The sequence below is a fragment of the Phoenix dactylifera genome, chromosome 9, assembly GCF_051530095.1.
Source record: "Phoenix dactylifera cultivar Ajwa chromosome 9, Ajwa_hap1_PhDact_Kaust_v1.1, whole genome shotgun sequence".
NCBI lineage: Eukaryota > Viridiplantae > Streptophyta > Magnoliopsida > Arecales > Arecaceae > Phoenix > Phoenix dactylifera.
In genome coordinates, this window is record NC_143198.1 from 9429019 (window position 1) to 9452889 (window position 23871).

Below are 23871 nucleotides of genomic sequence, written 5' to 3' on the forward strand. Positions count from 1 at the left end.
CAAAAGAAGACAAAACACAACTCAAAATCATCTATGACCTCCTCGAGGATGTGCCTCCCCCTCTCGAGGATACATCTCCTCCTCTGGAGGATGTAGCTCCCCCTCTCGAGGATACATCTCCTCCTCTGGAGGATGTGACTCCTCCTCTCAATCGGCTCTGCTCCATGAGGAGGGCGACTGCCTCTGTAACATGGCCCAGCTGCGTGATAATAGACGTGGTGGCTCTGCTATGTGTAGTGGAGAGCTCAGTCACCGACGTCTGAAGCCCAGTCACCGAGGTCTGAAGTGCGTCCAGCTTGTCGATGAGCACATTCGACAAGCGCTCGGCCCCCTCGGTGGTGGTGTGCATGTCACGGCGGATGTCATCCCGCATCCTCCTCGTGGTGCTCGTGACCTCGCTCATGCTGTGGAACTGGGCCTGCACCAGGGTCCTAATTTGTAGATCTCCTGCCGCACCTCAGCCGTCATGTCTGTCACGGCTGTCAAGGATGGGACCAGTGCTGAGGATGGAGTGGGTGCAGGAGTGGGAGCTGGCACGGAACCTCGGAGCTCCCGGAGCAGCTCGTCCCTCAAATCTCGGACGATCTCCTGCCGCAGCTCCCGGAGCTGCTCTGGATCAATACGGACCTCCATAGATGGTGGAGCTGAGGAGGAAGGTCCGGCAGAGGTGGTAGGAGCAGGAGGAGTGGATGGAAGGTCTGGATGGTCTGGGGACTCTGGGTAGTCAGAATCTGGCTCAGGACTGGGTGATGGTCTGGTGGTCTGAGCGGTGAGAGTGGACTTCCTAACCCAGATCCCTTCTCTCTTCCGAAATCCCATCCTGTGCATGGTCCCCGTACCCAAGCGATCAGTCCATCGCAAGGCACGAGAGGGTTCCTTCTCAGGAATGGAAATTTCGTACTGCCTAAAGAGAACAGTGAATAACATTCCGTATGGGAGGGAGAGCCTAGGTCTATCCAGGGGCTCACACATATACCTATAAATGAGCTTGGGGAAGTTGACCGGGGTGTCCTGAAGAATGTAAGACATAATAGCTAGGTCCCTCTCATTCACAAAATCAAATCTCCCTGTCTTAGGGAAGATGGACCTGGACAAAATGCTCAAAAGGATTCTCACTTCAATAGGAAGTGAGCTAGCAGATACCTCATCTAGGGGAACTGAGGTGGATGCCCTAAGACGATCGTAAGGGCCTCAAATCTATCCTCAGGATGTGCAGGAGCCACCCCTACTAATGGAAGGTGGAGGATATGGGCAATGAGGTCCTCTGTGACACGCAATGGGACACCTAATACCGTGCCCTCAATACCTCCATCTTCCCGATGGACGGTACTGTAGAACTCTTGAACTAGGCCAGGATAGGTGGGAAGGTCCAAGGTGAGGAAGTACTCTAGACCCTGGGCTCTAAGCCTATCGCCTATGGTGAATCCTTCCCGGGAGAGATAGTCGAAAGTGACATACCTCCCGGAGGTGACGGCCTTCCCGGCCAACGGCCTAACATGAACCACCCTAGGCGGGGAACGATCCGGAGGAGGTTGCCTCGCGGGATCGTGCCGCGCCTTGGAGCGCCGCTCGGGACCGGCCACGGGACGGGACCTCTTTCTAACAACTCCCTTGCGAGGCATCTTGACCTAAACGAGATGAAAATCTAGAGAACGAAGAAGGATCGATAGAGGAAGCTCGGGACTGACCTGAAAAGACCTAGGAACGGACGGAAACTCAATGTCCGGCGAAGAATCGACGGGAAAAGGGCTTGGAGACGATCGAGGATGACCTAGGAGTCGGCTCTAGGGCTTTGTGAACAGTGGCGGCTTGAGAAAAAGTGTTTGCGAAACGACAAACCTAGGGTTAAAAAGTCGGATCCCGACTGCGAGTCGACTTCCCTGAGTCACGAGTCGACTCGACCTCGAGTCGACTCCAGAAAATGCGCGAGTCGACTCTCCTTATGCGCCTGTAGACTTCGAGTCGACTCCCGACAATGTGCGAGTCGACTCCCCCTCAGCTGCCAACTTTGCGAGTCGACTCCCCCAAATGCGCGAGTCGACTCCCCCTTAGGAGCCGGCTCTGAAACTTACTCGAGTCGTCTCTAACCTTGGCACGCACTTAAAAATCATGCTATAACCGTGCCAAATGAGGAAAAATCACCTAGTTGGGATCTGATTTGATGATCATTGAATAGAAACTCTATTTTAACCTCATTTTAACCATCAAAATCAATTAATCTAGTGGAAACTCCCACTAGGATGGGTCAATCACTCCTAATCCCCTCCTAAGTACACTGAACCTCTCTTCACTTAGGGGTTTTGTGAAAATATCTGCTAATTGATTATCAGTACAAACAAATTGGAGAGTCACATCACCATTCAATACATGATCTCTTATGAAGTGATGTCTTATCTCAATGTGTTTAGTTCTTGAGTGTTGAATTGGATTTTTAGTTAGGTTTATGGCACTTGTATTATCACAATTAATGAGGATTTTATCTTGTTTAATGCCATAATCTTCTAATTGTTGTTTAATCCACAAGATTTGAGCACAACAACTCCCGGCTGCAACATATTCAGCTTCTGCAGTGGATAATGCAACCGAATTTTGTTTCTTGCTAAACCATGAGATTAGGTTTTCTCCTAGAAATTGACAAGACCCGCTGGTACTTTTTCTATCAAGCTTACATCCAGCGAAGTCTGAATTTGTGTACCCTATTAAGTTTAGGCTAGATTCTTTAGAGTACCACAGCCCTATGTTCTTAGTTCCTATTAAGTATTTAAAGATTCTCTTAACTGCAGCTAGGTGTGATTCTTTAGGATTAGCCTGATATCTAGCACACATGCACACACTAAACATAATATCAGGCCTACTTGCAGTAAGATACAGTAAAGAACCTATCATACCTCTATAAAGTTTTTGATCTACAGATTTACCTGATTCATCTTGGTCTAACTTACATGATGAGCTCATGGGGGTGCTGATTGACTTGTTTCCCTCCATATCGAACTTCTTGAGCATCTCCTTGATATATTTGGCTTGATTGATGAAGATGCCTCCTTCAGATTGTTTGATTTGAAGCCCGAGGAAGTAGTTCAGCTCTCCCATCATGCTCATCTCAAACTCACTCTGCATCAAATCAGCAAATTCCTCGCAGAGGCGATTGTTAGTAGCACCGAAAATGATATCATCAACATAAATCTGTACTAATAACATATCCTTATTTTTCTTTTTCAGAAATAATGTTGTATCTACATTTCCCCTAGAGAATTCATGTTCTAATAGAAATTTACTAAGTCTCTCATACCATGCTCTAGGTGCTTGTTTTAGACCATAAAGTGCTTTATTCAGTTTATACACATGATTGGGGTATTGATGATTTTCAAAACCAGGAGGTTGTTCCACATATACCTCCTCATTAATAAACCCATTTAGAAAAGCACTTTTTACATCCATTTGATATAGCTTGAAGTCCTTAGAGCATGCATATGCTAATAATAGTCTAATAGCCTCAAGTCTAGCTACGGGAGCAAAGGTTTCATCAAAGTCTATACCTTCTTCTTGATTATAACCCTTTGCTACTAGTCTAGCCTTATTCCTTATAACAATTCCATTTTCATCTAGCTTATTTTTATATATCCATTTTGTACCTATAATTGGATATTCAGAAGGTCTCTCTACTAGATCCCACACTTTGTTTCTAGTAAATTGGTTTAGTTCTTCTTGCATTGCATTTATCCAATTTACATCATTTTCGGCTTCTTCTATATGTTTGGGCTCAAAGTGTGAAACAAAAGCTAGATGGTTATTCAAATTTCTAAGGGATGCTCTAGTCCTAACGGGTTGGGATGGATCATCTAGAATTAGTTCCTTAGGATGCCCATGAGCATACCTCCAAGCTTTAGTTAGCCCATGATCCACTATAGGCTCTTGGTTTGATGATTCTCCTTCAATCAACTTTTGATTATCATCTTGTAATCCCATCTCATCTATCTTTTCTTCAAGTATTTCAATATCATCATCAAAATTAACCTTCTTACTAGATGAGATGTCACTAGAGTCATCAAAAACAACATGTATAGATTCTTCTATAACTAGGGTTCTTTTATTAAAGATTCTATAGGCTTTACTAGTTGTAGAATAACCTAGGAATATTCCTTCATCAGATTTTGGATCAAATTTTCCTAGATTATCTTTCCCATTATTATGTACAAAACACCTACATCCGAAAACATGAAAATAGTTAACCTTTGGTTTTCTGTTTTTCCACAGTTCATATGGTGTTTTCTTTATGATGGGTCTTAATAGAACTCTATTTAATACATGGCAAGAAGTATTAATGGCTTCTCCCCAAAAGTACTTAGGGAGGTTACTTTCACATAACATCGTTCTAGCCATTTTCTCTAGGGTTCTATTTTTCCTTTCCACAACTCCATTTTGTTGTGGTGTCCTTGGTGCTGAGAAATTATGGGTTATCCCCTTTTTACTACAAAATTCATCAAATAATTGATTTTCGAATTCGGTACCATGGTCACTTCTAATAGCTATAACTGAGGACTCTCTAGCATTTGTTACTTCCTTATGGAACTTCTTAAACATAGAAAATGCTTGATCCTTATGCGCTAGAAACATGACCCATGTGTACCTAGAGTAATCATCTACTATAACTAGACCATATTTATTTCCACCTAGGCTTGTTGTTCTAGTTGGACCAAATAGGTCCATGTGTAGTAATTCTAGAGGCCTAGAAGTAGAGACACATTTTATGGATTTAAAAGAGTTTCTAGATTGTTTGCCAAATTGACATGCTTCACATATTTTGTTCTTTTCAAATTTTAATTTTGGCAAACCTATCACGGAGTCTCTTTTAACTAGTTTAGTTATTGTGTCCATGCTTGCATGACCTAACTTACGGTGCCATAACCAACTAGCATCATTTTCTTTAGTTTCATTAACAACTAAACATTGGTTATGTTTTGTAAGGTCTTCTAGATCTACCACATATACATTTCCACGTCTCATCCCTTTAAAAACTAAACTATTATCATTAGGATTTGTTATAATACATAGTGATGGTTTAAACATAACATCATATCCTTTATCACATAATTGACTAATGCTTAACAAGTTATGCTTAAGACCATCAACATATCTAACATTATCTATAAAGGTAGAAGGGGTGATTTGAACTTTACCAATACCAATGATGTGACCTTGGTTGTTGTCTCCAAAAGTCACAGCACCTCCCTTCTTAGCTTCAAGGGTGAAAAATTGATCTTTATCACCCGTCATGTGCCTTGAACAGCCACTATCCAAATACCAGCAGTTTTTGTTGACCTTGGCTGCAAGACACTCCTACACAAGCAAATCATGTCATCTTAGGTACCCAAGTTTTCTTGGGTCCTTCATGGTTAGTCAAGTTGGTTCCTTTTGGAACCCATACCCTTTTATTTTTTCTTTTAGTTTTACTTTTCCTAAAATTACATGCATTTGCTTTATGTCCTACTATTCCACAACAAAAGCAAGTTATTTTCTTAATTTTAGTTTTCCCAGCTTTAACAAAGAAGTTACTAAGAAGTTTTTGCTTATTCCTTGGTTTATACCCTAAACCCGCTTTATTAAATACAGCTCGTTGATTATTAAGTATCATGTTTAACTTTTCAGAACTATATGTGAATTTTTCAACTAAGGGTTTGTATTTGTTTAGTTCTTTAGTTAATGTCTGATTTTCGGTTTTTAGATCATTTAGCTCTTTAGTTAGATCCTTGTTTAAGACTTGTTTATGGTTTTTGAGATCTAAAAATTCCTTTGTTAGTTTCTCAATATCTTTTGTTAAGGTGTTAGTCTTCTTAATTAGGAGTTGGTTGCTTGTCTTAAGTTCTAGATTTTCTTTGGTGAGATTATCTTTATCCTTAATTAATGAATCATGCTTATGAATATAACTTTGGTTAGTTACTTTTAGTTCTCTGTTTTTAACATTTATATTCTTATACTCAATCATTAATTCATTGAACGCATCATAAAGTTCATCAAATGTAAAATCAAAATGCGTATCGGAAATTACCTCATTTTTGTTAGCCATGAAACAGAAATTGGCCTTCTCTTCTTGTTCTTCATCCGATGATGAAGATGATGTGTCGGAGTCCGATAGGGTGGTGACAAGTGCCTTCTTCTTCTTGTACTTACTCCCCTTCTTCAATAAGGGGCACTCTGCTCTTATGTGTCCCGGCTTCTTGCACTCGTAACACCCAATCCCCTCATTTTCCCTTTCCTTACCTTTGTCTCTGCGGTAGGAATTTGAGGGACCTCTCCTTTGATGATACGTCTTCTTGTGGTTGATAAACTTCTTGAACTTGCGCACAAGAAGTGCCTCACCACCATCTTCCTCATCTTCTTCCTCTTCACTGCTGCTGCTGCAAGACAGGTCCTTGTTAGAAGAAGTAGATTTTAAAGCTATTACCTTTTTCTTATGGGAGGACTCTTCCTCGTTGTGTTGTTTCATGGTAAGCTCATGCGTCATCAGGGATCCAAGGAGCTCTTCAAGTTGAAGCTTGTTCAAGTCTTTAGCTTCTTGGATCGCCGTCACCTTGGCTTCCCACAACCTTGGTAGACACCGAAGGATTTTTCTGACAAGTTCACTGTTAGTATAGTTCTTGCCAAGGCTTTTTAGGCCATTGACAATATCAGTAAACCTAGTGAACATGCTTGTGATTGTTTCATTTGAATCCATTTTAAATAGTTCATATTTATGAACCAAGATGTTTATTTTGGATTCCTTGACTTGATTCGTGCCCTCATGGGTCACTTCAAGTCTGTCCCAAATTTCTTTTGCAGAATTACAAGTTGAAACTCTATTGAATTCATTACGGTCTAAGGCACAATAAAACACATTCATTGCTTTAGAGTTTAGTTGTGCCTTCCTCATGTCATATTCATCCCAATCCGTTTCTAGTTTGGGTACCTTAACACCCTCTACATATGTGGATGGGATGTATGGGCCATTCACTACAATGGTCCACATCTCATAGTCTTGGGCTTGGATGAATATTCTCATCCTAGCCTTCCAGTATGAGTAGTCGGATCCATTGAAGAAAGGAGGTCTTTGGGTGGACTGACCCTCAATGTGAGAAGATCCAAATGGGGTTGTCATTTTGATCTTTTAACTCTTGAGTGGAAGAGTTTTTGGCTCTGATACCACTTGTTGCCCAGATAGACAACCCAAGAGGGGGGGTGAATTGGGTTTTTAAATTAACTTAGCTAATTAAAACTTTGTGGATGATTAACGAAATACTATAGCCAGTTATTTAATTAAAGCTAAGTGCTGTGAGTAATGTGTGGGGAAGAAGATGAGAGACAATGCACTACAAACACAAAGTTTTATAGTGGTTCGGAGCTAACCCTTGCTCCTACGTCCACTCCCCAAGTCTCACTTGGGAATTTCACTATAACCCCCTTGGATTACAGCCGGTTGTTTTGCAAGCTCACAACCGAACTTGTTGTTTTACGAGCTCACAACGAACTCGGTCGGTTTTCCCAGGCTCACCGACTAGAACCAACCCCGATTGTTTTCCCGGGCTCACAATCAAACCCTTACACTCGTTGGTTTTAAACCGGCTCACCAACCAACCTTAATCCCCTTGATTCAATCCCCCGATTGAATCAAGTAAATACACGAGATAGAAGAAAACAGAAAATAGCTTCTCAAAAAGCAGATTTAAAATAATATAATCGTAAAGGAGTTAGAAGGCCTCAAACGCTTTTAAGATGGTGAAGAGGTGTGGCTTCTGGAACTCCGGTCTCCTCTTGAAAGAGTGATCGACTTGAAAGCAGGAGGAGGAAGCTTTGAATGCTGGGAAGATGTTGGTGGAGCAGTAAATGCAGATCTTCCCTTTTTCTCGTTGAAGAGCATTTAGAGAGCTTGAAGACTTGAATGCTAGGAGTGGAATATGTGTTCTCTACCTTGCTACAATCTTCTGTGGCTATTTAAGTCAACCCCCACGGAAACTAGCCGTTACTCTGCTTTTTCTGGCCGTTCTGCACACTCTGCGCAGCCTGACAATGTGACCGTTGGTGGGTTGGAGTCGACTCGCGCGATCAGGAGTCGACTCGGCTGTAGCAGGAGTCGACTCGAGCTTTTTCGGAGTCGACTCGGCAACTGTTCCCAGTTTGAATTAAAGTTGCCGTCTTGACTGGGAGTCGACTCGTCTTGACCCGGAGTCGACTCGCCAACTTCTGGCGCTGACCTGGCAATTTTGGAGTCGGCTCATCCTCTGTAGTCCGTGGATCCAAATTTGAATTTTGTCCACTCGAGTCGACTCGACTGTCCTGGGAGTCGACTCGAATCTCAGAGCCCGAACTCCCGATTCTCTGTCTTTTGGCTCATCCAGTCTTGGAGTTGACTCGAACTTCCTTGGAGTCGACTCGGCTCTCAGTTTCCGAAAGTTGGTTTTCTGCCTTTTGACGTGAAGCTTGTCTTGGAGTCGACTCGAGCTGTCTGGGAGTCGACTCGAATCTCAGAGGCAGTAACATGGTCTTCTGTCTGTCGATGGTCGCACAGTCTCGGAGTCGACTCGCGTACTGCGGGAGTCGACTCGAATCTCAGAGTCCATAAAACGCTCTCTGACTTTTTCTTTGTGTACCGCTGGGAGTCGACTCGCGTTCCACTGGAGTCGACTCGAATCTCAGAGTCCATAAAACGCTCTCTGACTTTTTCTGTGTGTACCGCTGGGAGTCGACTCGCATTCCACTGGAGTCGACTCGAATCTCAGACCTGAAAAACTGCTCTTCTGTCCTTCTGTCTGTTTTCAGTCGGAGTCGACTCGTACTGATCAGGAGTCGACTCGAGCTCGTGCCAGTGACCTTGATACGCTTGGAGTCGACTCGTGAAACTCGGGAGTCGACTCGTATCTCAGACATTGGTTCATGCAGACTTCTTAACTTATCCAAAATGCTATGAACCAAGTCTAGAGACACTTGGACAGGATTTTCACTGAAACACTCAATTGAATTCATTAGTAATCACAAGATATACTCAAATGCTTTGAGCTCATCAAAATCAAACGGGGTTTTAATCGATCACTCCACATTAGGACATAGAGCATATGAATGTAACTATAGAAAGTCCAGTCAAAACAAAGTAAGTAATAATCAAAAGATTAAATTCAAGAAAGTTTGGGTTCCAAAAGGAACATGGAGTACTAACCCTAAAGGACCCAACTTAGTTTGGGTACCTAAAGTTTCTTCTTGATCTTAATTGCAGGTGTGTCTTACAGCTGATAAAGTAGAAAAACGATGGTATCTAGATAGTGGCTGTTCAAGACACATGACCGGTGACGTAGATCAATTTGTCACCTTGGAATCAAAGAAGGGTGGAGTAGTAACTTATGGAGACAATGGTAAAGGGCATATCATTGGAAAGGGTAAAATTTTCATTACGCCATCTATTTTCATAGAAAATGTCTTATTAGTTAAGGGTTTGAAACATAACCTTCTTAGCATAAGTCAATTTTGTGATAAAGGGTTTAAAGTCACGTTTGAAGTATCTGTATGCATAATCACAAATCCTAAAATAATAGCATTATACTTGTAGGACAAAGGCAAAGAAATATTTACTTAGTAGACCTTCATGAGTTAGGCAAGAAAAATGGATTATGCTTAATTACTAATGAAGAAAAGAAAAATGAAACTAGTTGGCTTTGGCATCGAAGACTAGGACATGCTAGTATGGAATTAATATCAAAACTAGTCAAGAAAGAATTAATAAAAGATGTGCCAAAATTGATCTTTGAAAAGGACAAAATATGTGGACCATGTTCATTGGGAAAACAAACTAAATCATCTTTCAAATCAAAGAATATAGTATCAACAACTAGACCATTTGAACTCATACACATGGATTTATTTGGACCTACTAGAACTACAAGTCTAGGAGGGAAGAAGTATGGACTAGTTATTGTTGATGATTTTTCAAGATATACATGGGTTTCATTTTTGGCACATAAGAATGAAGCATTTTCAGAATTTTTGAAACTATATAATAATATCATAAATGAAAAGAAACTCACCTTAGTAGCAATTCGAAGTGATCATGGTACGGAATTTGAAAATCAACACTTTGAAGAATTTTGCACTAAAAATGGAATATCACATCAATTTTCAGCACCTAGAACGCCTCAACAAAATGGGATTGTTGAAAGAAAAAATAGGACATTGGCAGAAATGGCACGCACAATGTTGTGTGAGTCAAATCTTCCAAAGTACTTTTGGGCTGAAGCTATAAACACTGCTTGCCATATTCTAAATCGAGTTTTAATACGACCTATAATCAAAAAAACTTCTTATGAACTCTGGAAGAATAAGAAACCAACTGCTAAATATCTTAAAGTTTTTGGATGTAGATGTTTCATCTTAAACAATGGCAAGGAGGATCTAAGTAAATTTGATGCCAAGTCAGATGAAGGTATCTTCTTAGGATACTCCACATGTAGCAGGGCATACAGAGTATTCAATAAAAGAACCTTAGTAGTGGAAGAGTCAGTCAATATTATATTTGATGAGTCTGATAGTGAGTCTGCTAGGAAAGAAAATATTGTTGATGATGATACAGGAATTATCGATTTTGAAAAGTTGAATATTGATGACGTGCCAAATCAAGATAAGGGAGATGATAGCGTGCCACCACAATCCCAAAACTTGCCAAAGGAATGGAGGTATGCATATGGACATCCTAAAGATTTAATCATTGGTGATCCATCTCAAGGGGTAAGAACTCGATCATCTCTTAGGAATTTAAATGATTATCTTGCTTTCGTTTCACAATTAGAACCTAAGACTTATGAAGAAGCTGAAAAAGATACTAACTGGATAAATGCCATGCAAGAAGAATTGAATCAATTCAAAAGAAGTAATGTATGGACATTAACTGAAAGACCAAAGCATAATTCAGTAATTGGAACAAAATGGATATTTAGAAATAAATTAGATGAAAATGGATTAGTTATAAGAAATAAGGCTAGACTTGTAGCTAAGGGCTACAATCAAGAAGAAGAAATAGATTTTGATGAGACATTTGCTCCTGTAGCTAGATTAGAGGCTATTAGATTACTTCTAGCATTTGCATGTTTCATGGATTTCAAATTATATCAAATGGATGTGAAGAGTGCATTCTTAAATGGTTTTATTGTGGAGGAAGTATATGTAGAACAACCTCCAGGTTTTGAGAATCATGAATTGCCAAATCATGTCTTTAAACTACATAAGGCATTATATGGATTAAAGCAAGCACCTAGGGCTTGGTATGATCGATTAAGCAAATTTCTGCTTAATAATGACTTTAGTAGAGGAAATGTAGATAAAACTCTATTTCTCAAAAGAAAGGACAAAAATCTATTAGTGGTACAAATATATGTAGATGACATAATCTTTGGTGCCACAAATGATACTCTTTGCAAAGAATTTGCTGATTTAATGCATGGAGAATTTGAAATGAGTTTGATGGGAGAACTAAGCTTCTTTCTAGGATTACAAATCAAACAAACTAAAGAAGGCATTTTCATTCATCAAACTAAGTATACACAGGAAATACTAAAGAAGTTTAGGAATGAAAATCATAAGGGAGTAGGCACTCCAATGAATCCTACTAGCAAGCTAGACAAGGATGAAAAAGGGAAGAATATTGATATCAAGCTCTATAGAGGACTAATTGGATCCTTGCTCTATCTTACTGCTAGTAGACCCGGCATCGTATTTAGTGTAGGAATATGTGCTAGATACCAATCGGATCCTAAGGAGTCACATTTAAGTGCTGTTAAGAGAATCCTTAGATATTTAAGAGGAACTACCAATATAGGGCTATGGTACTCAAGGGACTCCTGTCTAAATTTGCTTGCGTATTTAGATGCTGATTTTGCCGGATGCAAATTAGATAGGAAGAGCACAAGTGGCACATGTCAATTCTTAGGAAATAACTTAGTATCATGGTTTAGCAAAAAGTAGAATTCAGTGGCACTGTCCACAGCTGAAGCTGAATATATAGCTGCTGGTAGTTGTTGTGCTCAAGTATTATGGCTTAAGCAACAACTAGAGGACTATGGAGTTAAACTAGATAATATTCCTATTAAGTGTGATAATACTAGTGCCATCAATCTTACTAAAAATTCAGTTCAGCACTCTAAAGCCAAACACATAGAAATAAGGTACCATTTTATTAGGGATCATGTGCAAAATGGAAATATATGTATTGAGCATATATGCACTGAAAAACAATTAGCCGACATATTTACGAAACCATTGAGTGAAGATAGATTCTGCATGCTAAGGAGAAAATTAGGCATATGTGATCCTTTTTATTGAAGAAATATAAAAGGGAGCTAGTAGTCTCATGATACATTCTTCCAATTTCTAAAATCCCATGAAACATGAGTCAAAATTGTTATCTAGAGATTCCTTACTCATGAATCATTGTCCCAGAAAGAATTTATAAGGATTGGAAGCAAAGAAAAATTTTAGAAGCAAAAAGGAAGAGAAAAGAAAAATTCTGCATTTGGGTCGACCCAACCCAGAATAGGGTCGACCCAACGTTGAGTCGACCCAAGAAAAATCTTGAGTCGACCCAACGTCGGGACCCTACTGTTAAAAGGGGACCCGAGAGCATTGTTAGGGCACTGTTTGCCCTTGTCCTCTTCTGAATACTCTAATCCCCACTCTCCAAACTCCTCCAAACTCCTCCAAACAGTAGATTACCTTGAGATCTTAGAGAAATGGGACCCAAAAGAGCCGTAGCCAAGAGATCCGGAAGAGTCACACAGATCCAACGGGAGGAAAGGCAACCTACGGAGCCATCTACCGTGTCTCCACGACGTGAGGCACGTGCGGACGCCCCTCCTCCTCCTCCTTCCCCCTCAGTGATACTTGCAAGATTTGCGGGGAGACCGGTTACAACGGGGAGAAGGATCCATTCCGAGTTCTTTGATCAAGAAGGGTTTCGGTTGAGGGAATGGATCCAAAGGCAAGGTTGGGAGTATCTTTGCTCCCTAGACGTGATGATCTACCCCGGATTGGTTCAGGAGTTCTATGCCTTCCTCAAAACTGGTATGGGAGGGCTTGTTTCGGAAGTTCGAGGGGTTCGAGTTCGAGTTTCCGAGGAGAGCTTGAGTGAGCTACTTCATCTACCCTGCGTAGGAGCCACTCCGGAAAAGCCTGAAAACAAAATGAGAGCTCTACAGTTGATCATGGAAAATGAGAACTTCGACTTTTCCGCGAAGGTAATAGCTAGTTCTCTTACTGCTGAAATGAGATTACTGCTCAGTATAATAAATAGAATCTTATTTCCAAAGACCGGGAGATTCGATCTCATCACAGAGCGAGATCTAGCAGTGATGGAGTGTATGATTCAGGGGATTCCCCTAAATCTTCCGGCCATGATACTGAGACAGATGAGGAAGGTGATGTGCAACTCCAGGGTATCACTACCTTATGGTATGATACTCACCTTGATTTTTCGACAGCACGGTTTAGCTCTCGAAGAGGAGGCATCCAAGAGTCTGCATCATACTGACACATACACTGCACGGACACTCATACGCATGGGATATGAAAAAGTGAACGGGCAGTGGATTCACACTGGAGCAGGCATTCAGGGTGAGACACCAGAGGGAGATGCACCAGAGGATGAGGATGAGGAGCATATGGATCATCCTACTGCACCTTCAGAGGCTGGACCATCATCATCCGTTCCTCCGAGAGATACGGATGAGTTCTGGAGCAGGATGACTGAGCTCATGTCAGCTCAGGCGAGGACTATCACTGACGGGCTGACGAGCCGATTGGACGCCCGATTGGACGTCATGTCTGCTGAGATCAGTGATCTGAGGCAGCAGATAGGAGCACTCCGGAGAGAGAGAGACCCATGGACCATCTGTGCCCCAGGCTGCTGAGTCAGAGATTTCGGCACAGAGTCATCCAGCTCGTCGTGCTCCATGCCAGACACAGTCTCACCAGGCTCGGCCTCCCCTCGCCACGTACACTAGGAGGATGAGGATTAGATCCCAGCCGTTAGAGTCTCCCTAGGCTGATCTTAGCATCTATGTTTAGAGCCTAGGCCAGATATCTAGTTCTCATATGTATTTTGCTTTTATCATGTATCTTTAAACTTTGATTCAGGAACATTGTATCTGTTTTTGTTTTTGGCATGAATGTATGAAAATGTTCCCATTTTGATCAATGAAGTTTGAAGCTTGGTATTTATTGCATCTTTCCCATGTATCTTTTTGATGATAACAAAAAGGGAGAGAAGTAAAGAAAGAGTATTTATTTTAGGAGAAGTAAAGATCTTAGGGGAGAAGTAAAGATATTGTTTAGAGTAAATAAAGTAACAAAAAGGGGAGAACTAAAGATATCTTTAGAGTAAGTAAAGAAAGAATAATAAGAGCAAAAGTAAAGAAAGTTAAAAAAAAAAGGAGAAGTAAAGAAAAAGAAATAAGAAGTTATATAAAGAAAGAGAAATAAGAACTTATGCAAGAAAAGAGAAATAATTGGGCAAACAAATTGAAAATCATATAAGAAAGCTTATACATCTAAGGGGGAGCAATTTGTAACAATGAAAATCATCAAATCAAAAATTTCTATCAAATTTCAGAATTTGGCACATATAATTTCAGAATTTGGCACGCACCTCTCGCACCCCGATACATAACCTGAAACTCATATTTTATCTCAAATTTTTGAAGTTTCATCGTTAATGAATTATAAATGAAAGGGGGAGCAATTCAAAAAGTCAAATTGGCAACATTTAAATGAAATAGGGGGAGATTTCACTCTTATATATGAAAAGCTGAAATTCAGCAAGTTAAGCTCTTTCAAAAACTGATCTTAAAGACAAGTATCAATAGGTTCATACTCTTTATTTTGTAATCATCAAAAAGGGAGAGATTGAGGATGATAGTGTTATTTTGATGATTAACAAGCAATTATCTAGAGTATGTTATAAGTTAAATTGATACTTCATTTATAAGACTATTACTCTCAGGATATTTGTATAAATTGATATAGATACATTTCATTGTTTATTTGAATGAATCTAACCTTGAGATGCAGCAAAGTGTGGATTGAGTCGACCCAAAGAATGATTGGGTCGACCCCGGCACATCAAGAAATCATTTGGCACACTTCTGCAAAAATGGCACAGATGAACAGTGAGTTGGGTCGACCCAAGGAAAGCATGAGTCGACCCAAACATCAAGATCCTCAAAACAAGACAGAACAATGGTTCTTTGGATTCACTGAGAGGGTCGACCCAAGAAGTAGTTGAGTCGACCCAAGCTTGAGTCGACCCAAACCCTGAGAGGGTCGACCCAAAGGCAAGACAGAAAAGAAGACAAAAAATGGTTCTCTGGAATTACTGAGAGGGTCGACCCAAGAAGAAGTTGAGTCGACCCAAGTGAACCCTGAGTCGACCCAAAGAATGGTTGGGTCGACCCAAGGGAAGGAAGGCTGAATTTCAAGTTTATGTATTTTCTGAGAGGGTCGACCCAAGGAATGTTTGAGTCGACCCAAGTGAAAGTTGGGTCGACCCAAGGACAGGTTGAGCCGACCCAAACACGGGCTGAAGCATAACGGCTAGTTCTGCAGATGTACTTTTTGTCCTTCCCAAAGTCAGTAATGGCTAGTTTTTGAATTCTAACCATTGGGGCTTGTCCAATGGATGTAGGAGACTATTTAAAGTGGCACTATTCATCAGATAGAACAACTTTTGAAAGGGATATCAAAGAGTACACAAGAAAATAAAAGTGCCCTAATCTTCTTCATCCAAGTGCTTCATTCAAGAATCAAAAAAAGGGGTTGAGCAGATTCAAAGAGTCATCAAGAGCTCCATCCTCCCTTGTAGAGTGAAGCATCCTTGACAAAGAAGAGAGAAGCCACTTCAAAGCGATAAATATTTTCTATACTCTTCCTTGTAGTTTATATTGTTTCATTTGCTCATTTAGGAGTTTAAATCTTCTTTCTTTATTTGTTAAACAACTTGTAAAGGTTGGTTGCTGAGCCCGGAAAACCAACGGAGTAGGTTGATTGGTGAACCCGGAAAACCAATTGCAAAGGTTCGTTGGTGAGCCCGTAAAACCAACAAAGGTTTTTGGTGAACCCGGAAAACCAAAGTGTAAAGGTTCGTTGGTGAGCCCGTAAAACCAACAAAGGTTTTTGGATTGTGAGCCTGGAAAACAATCCAACTGTAATCCGCGAGATTATAGTGAATTCCCAAGGGGTCGCTTGGGGAGTGGACGTAGGTGCTAAGGAGAGCACCGAACCACTATACTTTGTGTTGTTTGTGTTGTGATTTGCTTTAGCTTACTAACCATCCATTTGACTTGAGTAAGATAGTTTAAATTTAAAAGAAACCAATTCACCCCCCCCTCTTGGCACCTTGGGCAATAGGATGAACAAAGGTAGGTGAAATAAGGCCAGAGAATTACAACTCAAATGTAAACATTTTTGTCTGAAATATCTTAGGCTGCATTTTGAAAGACTTTAAAATGTAGTAATCCTTAATCAGATTGAATGAGCCATATCCAAATCTTTATGAGGTTGGCTTTAAGGAACATTTTGGGAAGGGTCTGAACTTGCAGTGATATCTAGATTTCTTTCTCATTTCCTTTCTGATTGAATATGAGAACTCAGAAAGATGACCACTTAACACCTTACTTTTAGTGATAAACCATTGTGATAATTGCAGCCATTGCCTTGTCCTCCTAGCTACCTACTTTTGCTATTAAAATTTTGGCAGGTAGACAATGCTATAGTTTTATCTGAAGCCTACTTCTATTTTGTTCCAACTCCATTCTTTTGTCTGCAGGCATGTGTGCATTCTTTTTAAATGATGTTACTCATTTCCTGTTTTTCTTCTGTATATTTGGATGCATCTATCTGTATCATTCTGTTAATAAGTGTGTCTGTAATCTGTCAGACAATTACTTGAAGTAGCAATCTTGTACGCCATGCAATGGCATGAATATGCTTGCTTGTTGTCTGTACCATGCTTTGTTTTTGACCTCCTGTCCGTTCAAACAGAAGCAGCCAAGCCATATGTGCACACATGTTTGTGCTTTATGCTCCCTTATAACATACTTATTATAGGTCTAAAGTTTTCTTTCAGTTCCATGAAAATGGGATATTGTGTATCTGCTTTTTCTCTTGAGATCTCATTAATTCGTATTAAAATAATGGTATGAAGAGGTAGGTTCAAGGGGGCTGGTATATGTTGGGGCAATCATTTTTCTTTTATTAAACTGTTAATTTTTTTTGTTTTCATCGTATAAAGTTGCATTTCATGCTATACATCTTTATTGAATTCTATGCAAAATAGGTTAATGTCTATGATGGATAGCAATGAAAACATAGCTGAAGTTTCGAGTGTACTTCGTTGCAGCAGTTCTCAAGTTATAGAGCCCTCTAATACAGTCTCTCTATACAGATAGCTCCAAAGTGAACAAAAAAAAGGAGGTCGGAGATATAGAATCATTATTGTGGTAGAAAACCAAAAGGATAAGGCTAAATGTAATTATTGTCATTTTATTTTTCAGCTGATCCTAAAAATGGGACAAATCATCTTCACAAACATATAAAGAACTGTAAGATAAAAAAAAATCTTGATGGGAAACAAAAAATATTAATAGGCACTGTGACTTTAAAAAATGGTGTTCCATTAAACGAGTTAGTTCCCCATTCATTTGATCAGAAAAGAAGCCACGAGGATCTCACGAGAATGGTAATTCTATGAGAGATGCCATTTACAACAATTGAACACCCAGCTTTTCAGATCTTTATTAGGAACCTTAGACCATAATTTCATATTGTTTGAAGAACAACATTGGCTTCTGATTACTTTAAAACATATGAATAGAAAAAACGAAGACTTGAACATTTGTTCAAGACGAACTGTAGAAGAATCAGCTTAACATCGGACATGTAGACATCAAATCAGACATTGGGATACAAGTGTCTCACTGCACATTACATCACTAATGATTGAAAACTTAAAAAGCATATTATCAATTTTAAGTTGGTTCCTTCACCACATACGGGTTTAGTCATTAGTGATTGTATAGTTAGCTGTATTTTATCTTGAAATATTGAGAAAAGGTTGGGTTCAATCATCCTTAATAATTTGTCAGCAAATATAGTTGTACCAATGGAACTTCAGAAACAATTTAGAAAAGATTTACTTTTGAATGGTAAATTCTTTCATGTGCGTTGTTGTGCATATATTCTTAATTTGATTGTGAAGAATGGATTAAAGATAGTGGAGGGTACTATTCATAGAAGCCAAGAGACCTTGCCAAAATTTCCAGCATTACAGATGGCTGTACAAGAAAGAATCTAGGTGGCATGTAAGTCAACGGATGGCACACAAGGAACTTCCCTAAAAGATCAAGGTCGTCACATCGTGCTAGACCCAATACCTTGCCACAATGCCACCCAATTTCCCTAAAGCAGCCCGACCAAAAAATCGGGCCGGGCCTGGAAATTTTTAAAAATGGCCCGGCCCGGCCCGACCCGGCTATAAAACACCTATTATATGATATAATATATTATAAACTTTTAAGAAACCCTAAACACCTCCCCCCCCACCCCCCGGCTGAGAGCCTGAGAGCCGCTCCCATTTCCGAGTTTCCGCCGGTTTCCCTGTAGCCGCCGCCTCCTCTCGGTGCCGTCGCCTCTTCAACGACCGACCGGCGGCTCTTCGCGTCCATCTCCACCGGACGGCAACCTCCGCGGCTCCGGTCACCGACTCACAGTCACCGGTAAGATTTTTCTCCTCCTCCTCCTCCTCTTCGAGCTCGCTCCCGGATGGATTTCGCCCGAGCTCGGAGTCGGAAGTAAAGCCCCATATAGCTTCGAGCCGGGATGAGAGAGAGAGAGAGAGAGGTGGGGGGGGGGGAGAGAGAGCTCGGAAGTAAAGCCTGGAGCTTCGAGCCAGGATGGAAGAGAGAGAGAGAGAGAGAGAGAGAGAGAGAGAGAGAGAGAGAGAGGTGGGGGTGGGGGGGGGGGGGGGCGAGAGGGAGGTTCCTTACCCGTTTTCTCTGTGGCTGACCGTGACCAAAAGGAAGCAAAGCCCCATATAAAACGGAAACAGGGGCTGGCTACAAGTCTTCCCCCTCGATGGAAGGGAGGTGGAGAGTTTCCTGGCCTGCAGACTCTGATCATTTTCCCAAGCTTGGAGAGAAATTTGGGAAGTTGGGGATGGTAGTTTTGTTTTGGGTGGAGACCGGAGAGAAAGAGAGAGCAGGGATTTGGTTGGCTACGAGTCTGAAGCCACTCGTATCTTTCATCCCTTCTCTTTTTTGGTTTTGGTCTTGGTTTTCCTTCCCTCACATTACTCCTGATCCAGCTGGGCCATCAGGAAGAAAGATCAGGGGATTGGAGATGGACTTCTTGGAGGGTGGAGATTCTTTTAATTTTCTCCTCTCGGTTTCTTCACCCCTCAGATGGACTCCTGATCCAAACAAAGAAAAAATCGAGCCTATCGGGTCGAGCCTGGGACCAGATTTATGAAGTTGGGTCGGCCTGGACAAAAATTTTAAGCCCGATAGTCGAGCCGGGCCGAGCCTAGGCATAGCCATCGGGCCTAATTTCTACTGTAGAGCCCGGCCCAGGTTTTGATCAGCTCTATTTCTTAGTGCTTTAGTAATCATATTTACCTCCAATTTATAACTATTTAAAAGATGCTTTAGTTATATGAAGTGCGCTTTAGTTATATGAAGTCTGTAGTGTCAATAATTTTGAACAGTTAAGTACATGACATGGCATTTACTTCAGCTTTCAGAAATGCTGAAATGTTGTTCATAGCTTAAATTTTGTAGATAAACTGATCATGATTTTTTTATGCGTGCAGTAACATGATAGACATTATAAAGCTTAGATTATATGCATCTATAAAGTTGCATTTTATGCTCATACATTTTTATTGAATTCTATGCAAAATAGGTTAATGTCTACGATGGATAGCAATGAAAACATGGCTGAAGTTTCAAGTGTACTTCATTGTGGTAGCAATGAAAACTATTAATTTGCATCATCTCAAACTATGATAACAAACTAATAACATGCCAAAATGAAAAAAAAAACAAATTTTGAAGACAAAGAAAACCAAAAACAATCAATTTCTTAACACGGACCAAGGAAAAACAATCTTTTTCCTTTTCTAAGAAAGTACTTCAAGAATATATATCACAGAAAACCGAAGAAAAAAGAAAATCTAGAACACTTTTGGGCATAAACCAATGATATTCATAAAAATATCACTGGTTTGGACACCTGGGTTTTATCCCTCATTGCATATGTCCAAACATGCTGTTTTTAAGGGGTGCGAAAAGAGGTGTTTTCTGTAGTCTAGCATCATTATTAGATCCAACATGCTAAAGCTTGAAAGTTAAGGCATAAACAGTAGTATGGTTTCTGTCGAGTTAATTAATGGTTTGAATCTGACCTAATGGCTTCTCATTTGCTTGGAATTTGGATGAGTTTTAATGCACAAATGATGATAGTGGGACACGATTTGATATGACACCCAAGCTGTATTTTGGAGGTCAAAAAATTGTATTTTGGAATTTTATATCCGCCATGCACCATTCATATTTGTTCTAGAGGGAGCTGTTTATACTCTTGAATCTTGAAGTACAAGGGTTTATCTGGTTGTGATGCTTTCAATAAATTAGTTTGCTCTAGTGTTGTCTATTCAAACTTCGGTGAAATTGGGTGGCATTGTGGCAAGGTCTTGGTTCTAGCACGATGCAACGACCTTGATCTTTTAGGGAAGTTCCTTGTGTGCCATCCGTTGACTTACATGCCACCTAGATTCTTTCTTGTACTGCCATCTGTAATGCTGGAAATTTTGGAGGAAACTCTGTTGTCTATACTTAGATAGAAATAGAAACTGTTAGGTCTCTTTTGTTCAGTTGATCCAGACTGTAGAGAGTGCTGTAGAGAAGTTCTTCAGTTGTATGTAGGTAGCATCCTGTTGGTCTTCTTCTTTTCCATTCTTTGTTTTCTTTATATTAAAATAGGTGCTTAAGTTATTTTCTGTTCTTTTTAGTACTACATATATATTTTTTCTATTTTCATGTAATATTAGCAGATTTAAATTTTGTTACATGAGGTTTGTGCTTCTACTAGAGTGCAGTAGATTTTATATCAGTCTCTGCTGTTGCTTTTCTCTTTGTTTTGCTTTTTGTTTGTTCCTTTTTAATTTAGTACAAGTTATTTTTTTCTATGTAATATCGGTAGCTTAAATTCTGGCATGGTATTTGTATTTCTGTTAGAATGCTAAAGATTTTGACTGCTTGCAAAGGATTAGATTATTGTTGGCACTTCATGGTTCTTTTTCGAATTGAAAAGTTCTATAACAAAGGTGGTGAAGCCAATAGTGCTCATGGTGACTACCATGATGAGGACAATGGAAGGCAACAATAATGATGTGCAGGCTAACATTTTTTCCCAATGACTGTCAAATGAGATCTTAAAAAGAAAATATTTTTGCTGTTTCCATCTTCTCATAAGCTATCCATAAATAACTTCCGCAACAAACATAGAGTAGATCCGATTTTGAATAAGTTAGTGAATTGTGAATTAGTAATTGAGATTAACTATGATGCACATTCTACCAGTTCTCTCCAAGCACCAAGCGAATGAAACCTCAAAATGAAAGTTTGTACCCATTCCATGATAAGTTTTCCATGGTTAAACTTTGCTGTAGCCACCTTCTGCTGTAAGCATCCATGAGCAGCATAAACCAGTAAGAAGATACCTGTTTGAGGATGCAAACAGGACAGGTTATTGTGTATCTGGTTCAACATCTAGTTGACTTTGAGACTAGGACATGCCAGGGGACTGTCAGTGGTAGGCTTTCTAGGAGGGAGTTAATATTTGCAGAAGATCTTGCTATAATTAGCTGGGTGTTAAATTCTTGGACTAATTGTTTTTGTTCTTGTATGATTGCCTTCCCAAGTTGTACTTTCTTTTATTTTCCTTGTTTTTTTTGAAAGATTGGGTTATTGATCTGTGCTTTCTTCTGTTGGCACCTTGATTTTTATTTTTTTCCCCTTCTCCTTGTTCAGCCACTGTACTAATGGATCCTTGAGTTGTAGGCAGCTCTTCTCTTATTTAGTTGACTGCATTTAATAAGTTGTTGCAATACCCACACAATAGTTCTCCTAGTGACCAGCTGGCCTGCCGGGTTCCAAGTTAACCTCCTTTCTTGCCCATAGTTTCCTTGATAGGAATTCAGCACCAACTCATATAGGGTTATCTAGTTAGGTTTACAAACATTTGCAAATTGTTTCCCAACTTTTGTGGATCACAATTTGATATATAAGCCTTCACCATTTTAAATGTTGTAAGGCTATTCTGTTAGATATCAAGGTTCATAGTTATAATTACTTTTTTGTGGTTCAGCAAAAGTATTAAGTAATTAACTTTCAAGCCAGAAACAAGAGCCATTGTACTCCACAACTAGTCATTTTCTTTCTGCCATTAGATCTTCCCCATTTAAAACAGATGTATCTTTGTAAGCTGCTGACAAGTTCGAGAAAGCTGTCTTCATATAGGTAAAAGCTTTGGCCATGAAATGGATATGAGATGTCGGATCCATCGTGCCTCAACTCTGCAAACCTTTTAAGTAAATCTATGTTTGTACCTCTGAGCCATTCATTATCCAAGATCACCCCAGATTGGGAGCAGGCTAGCCCCAGTGAAGGAGTATAGGTTACTTGATCTCCCCATGTTCCTCTTAGCTCTGTTATTAGGTGCATGGCAGCTGATATCTCATTACTAGTGTTTCCATGTAGAATAAATGAAATGAGTTTATCTCAGGCTTGTGCTTTTAGATTCTTTGTTTATTGGGGTGGGTTCCGCATTTTATACTTATTGATCTCCTGTTCTTTGCAGGCCAGCAGCTGTGGCCCTGATGGTTATCCCTCCGCCTGTTAGGCCACCCAGAATCATCAATTACCTGAAACCTTACGTGCTGAAAATGCACTTCACAAATAAATTCGTGAATGCCCAAGTGGTCCACAGCCCGACAGCCACAGTAGCTTGCTCTGCAAGCTCACAAGAGAAGTTGCTGAGGCCGAGCATGGAGTCCACACGAGATGTTGCAGCAGCTGCTAAGATCGGAAAGATTCTGGGTGAGCGACTCCTGCTCAAGGGGATTCCTGCTGTCTCTGTGTTCTTAAAGAGGGAGCAGAAGTACCATGGAAAAGTGAAGGCTGTAATAGATTCCATGAGAGATGCTGGCGTGAAGCTGCTGTGAGTTCAGTTCTAGGTTTAGTCCTTGATCTTGTTAAAAGAGAGGGAGTTGTTGCTGCAGCAAAGCTAGTGTCTTTTTTGAGGCAATAACTATCCAAACGCTTTGCTGTCAGTTCACACTTAATCACCGGACATTTGATCAATGAAGATGGAAAAGATGGAACTTAGCCTGATCAGGGTGCATGTTCGCATGTTTTGTTATGTCGAAGTGTCACCCTGAAGTGATGTGATTCATAGCTGAATGCTTGGGTCTTGTTTTACATGAACAGAATTATCCTGTTACATGGATGATATTGATCGCTAGCTTATGGCTGACTGGTTGATTGTATGGCATCTTGTATCGGTCTGAACTATCAGGTCCATATGTGGCTATTATTCCATCATTCTACTTAAATTCCACTAATAATTTGCATGTTAGTGCAACTTATTAGCAGATGTTCCTTGTGCCAATTTGGAGATCTTATAGCAGCAATGATTCAGTATTTGTTTCTAGTATATGAGGCATGAGCCCCTACAACCAAAGCTAATTAATTAGAAAAGATATTGTTGGATGTTCCTCATTCTCACCAACCTAAGAATATGTTGTCAACGCAT

At 40.2% G+C, this 23871-nt stretch overlaps 1 protein-coding gene across 4 annotated transcripts; it reads left to right on the plus strand.

Annotated features, from left to right (window-relative positions):
- Positions 1-18435: 18435 nt before the first annotated feature.
- Positions 18436-23580, plus strand: LOC103718834 (Ribosomal L18p/L5e family protein). Of its 4 annotated transcripts, none has more exons than XR_016396395.1 (2): positions 18436-18776; positions 22578-22911. XR_016396395.1 is itself a non-coding variant. In XM_089925306.1 (2 exons), exon 2 carries the CDS (start codon positions 22937-22939, stop codon positions 23279-23281), a length of 345 nt encoding a protein of 114 aa, XP_089781432.1. In that variant the 5' UTR covers positions 18582-18749; positions 22918-22936; the 3' UTR covers positions 23282-23580. The 4 variants fall into 4 exon arrangements, 3 of the variants coding, with proteins under 3 accessions (XP_089781432.1, XP_088560321.1, XP_088560322.1); XM_089925306.1 differs by lacking the exon at positions 22578-22911 and adding an exon at positions 22918-23580 and having other exon boundaries at positions 18582-18749; XM_088704195.2 differs by lacking the exon at positions 22578-22911 and adding an exon at positions 22918-23580 and having other exon boundaries at positions 18583-18776.
- Positions 23581-23871: the final 291 nt, after the last annotated feature.

Excerpts from the sequence above, each read along its gene's own strand:
- LOC103718834 (XM_089925306.1), top strand. The coding sequence starts at position 22,937 with ATGGTTATCCCTCCGCCTGTTAGGCCACCCAGAATCATCAATTACCTG.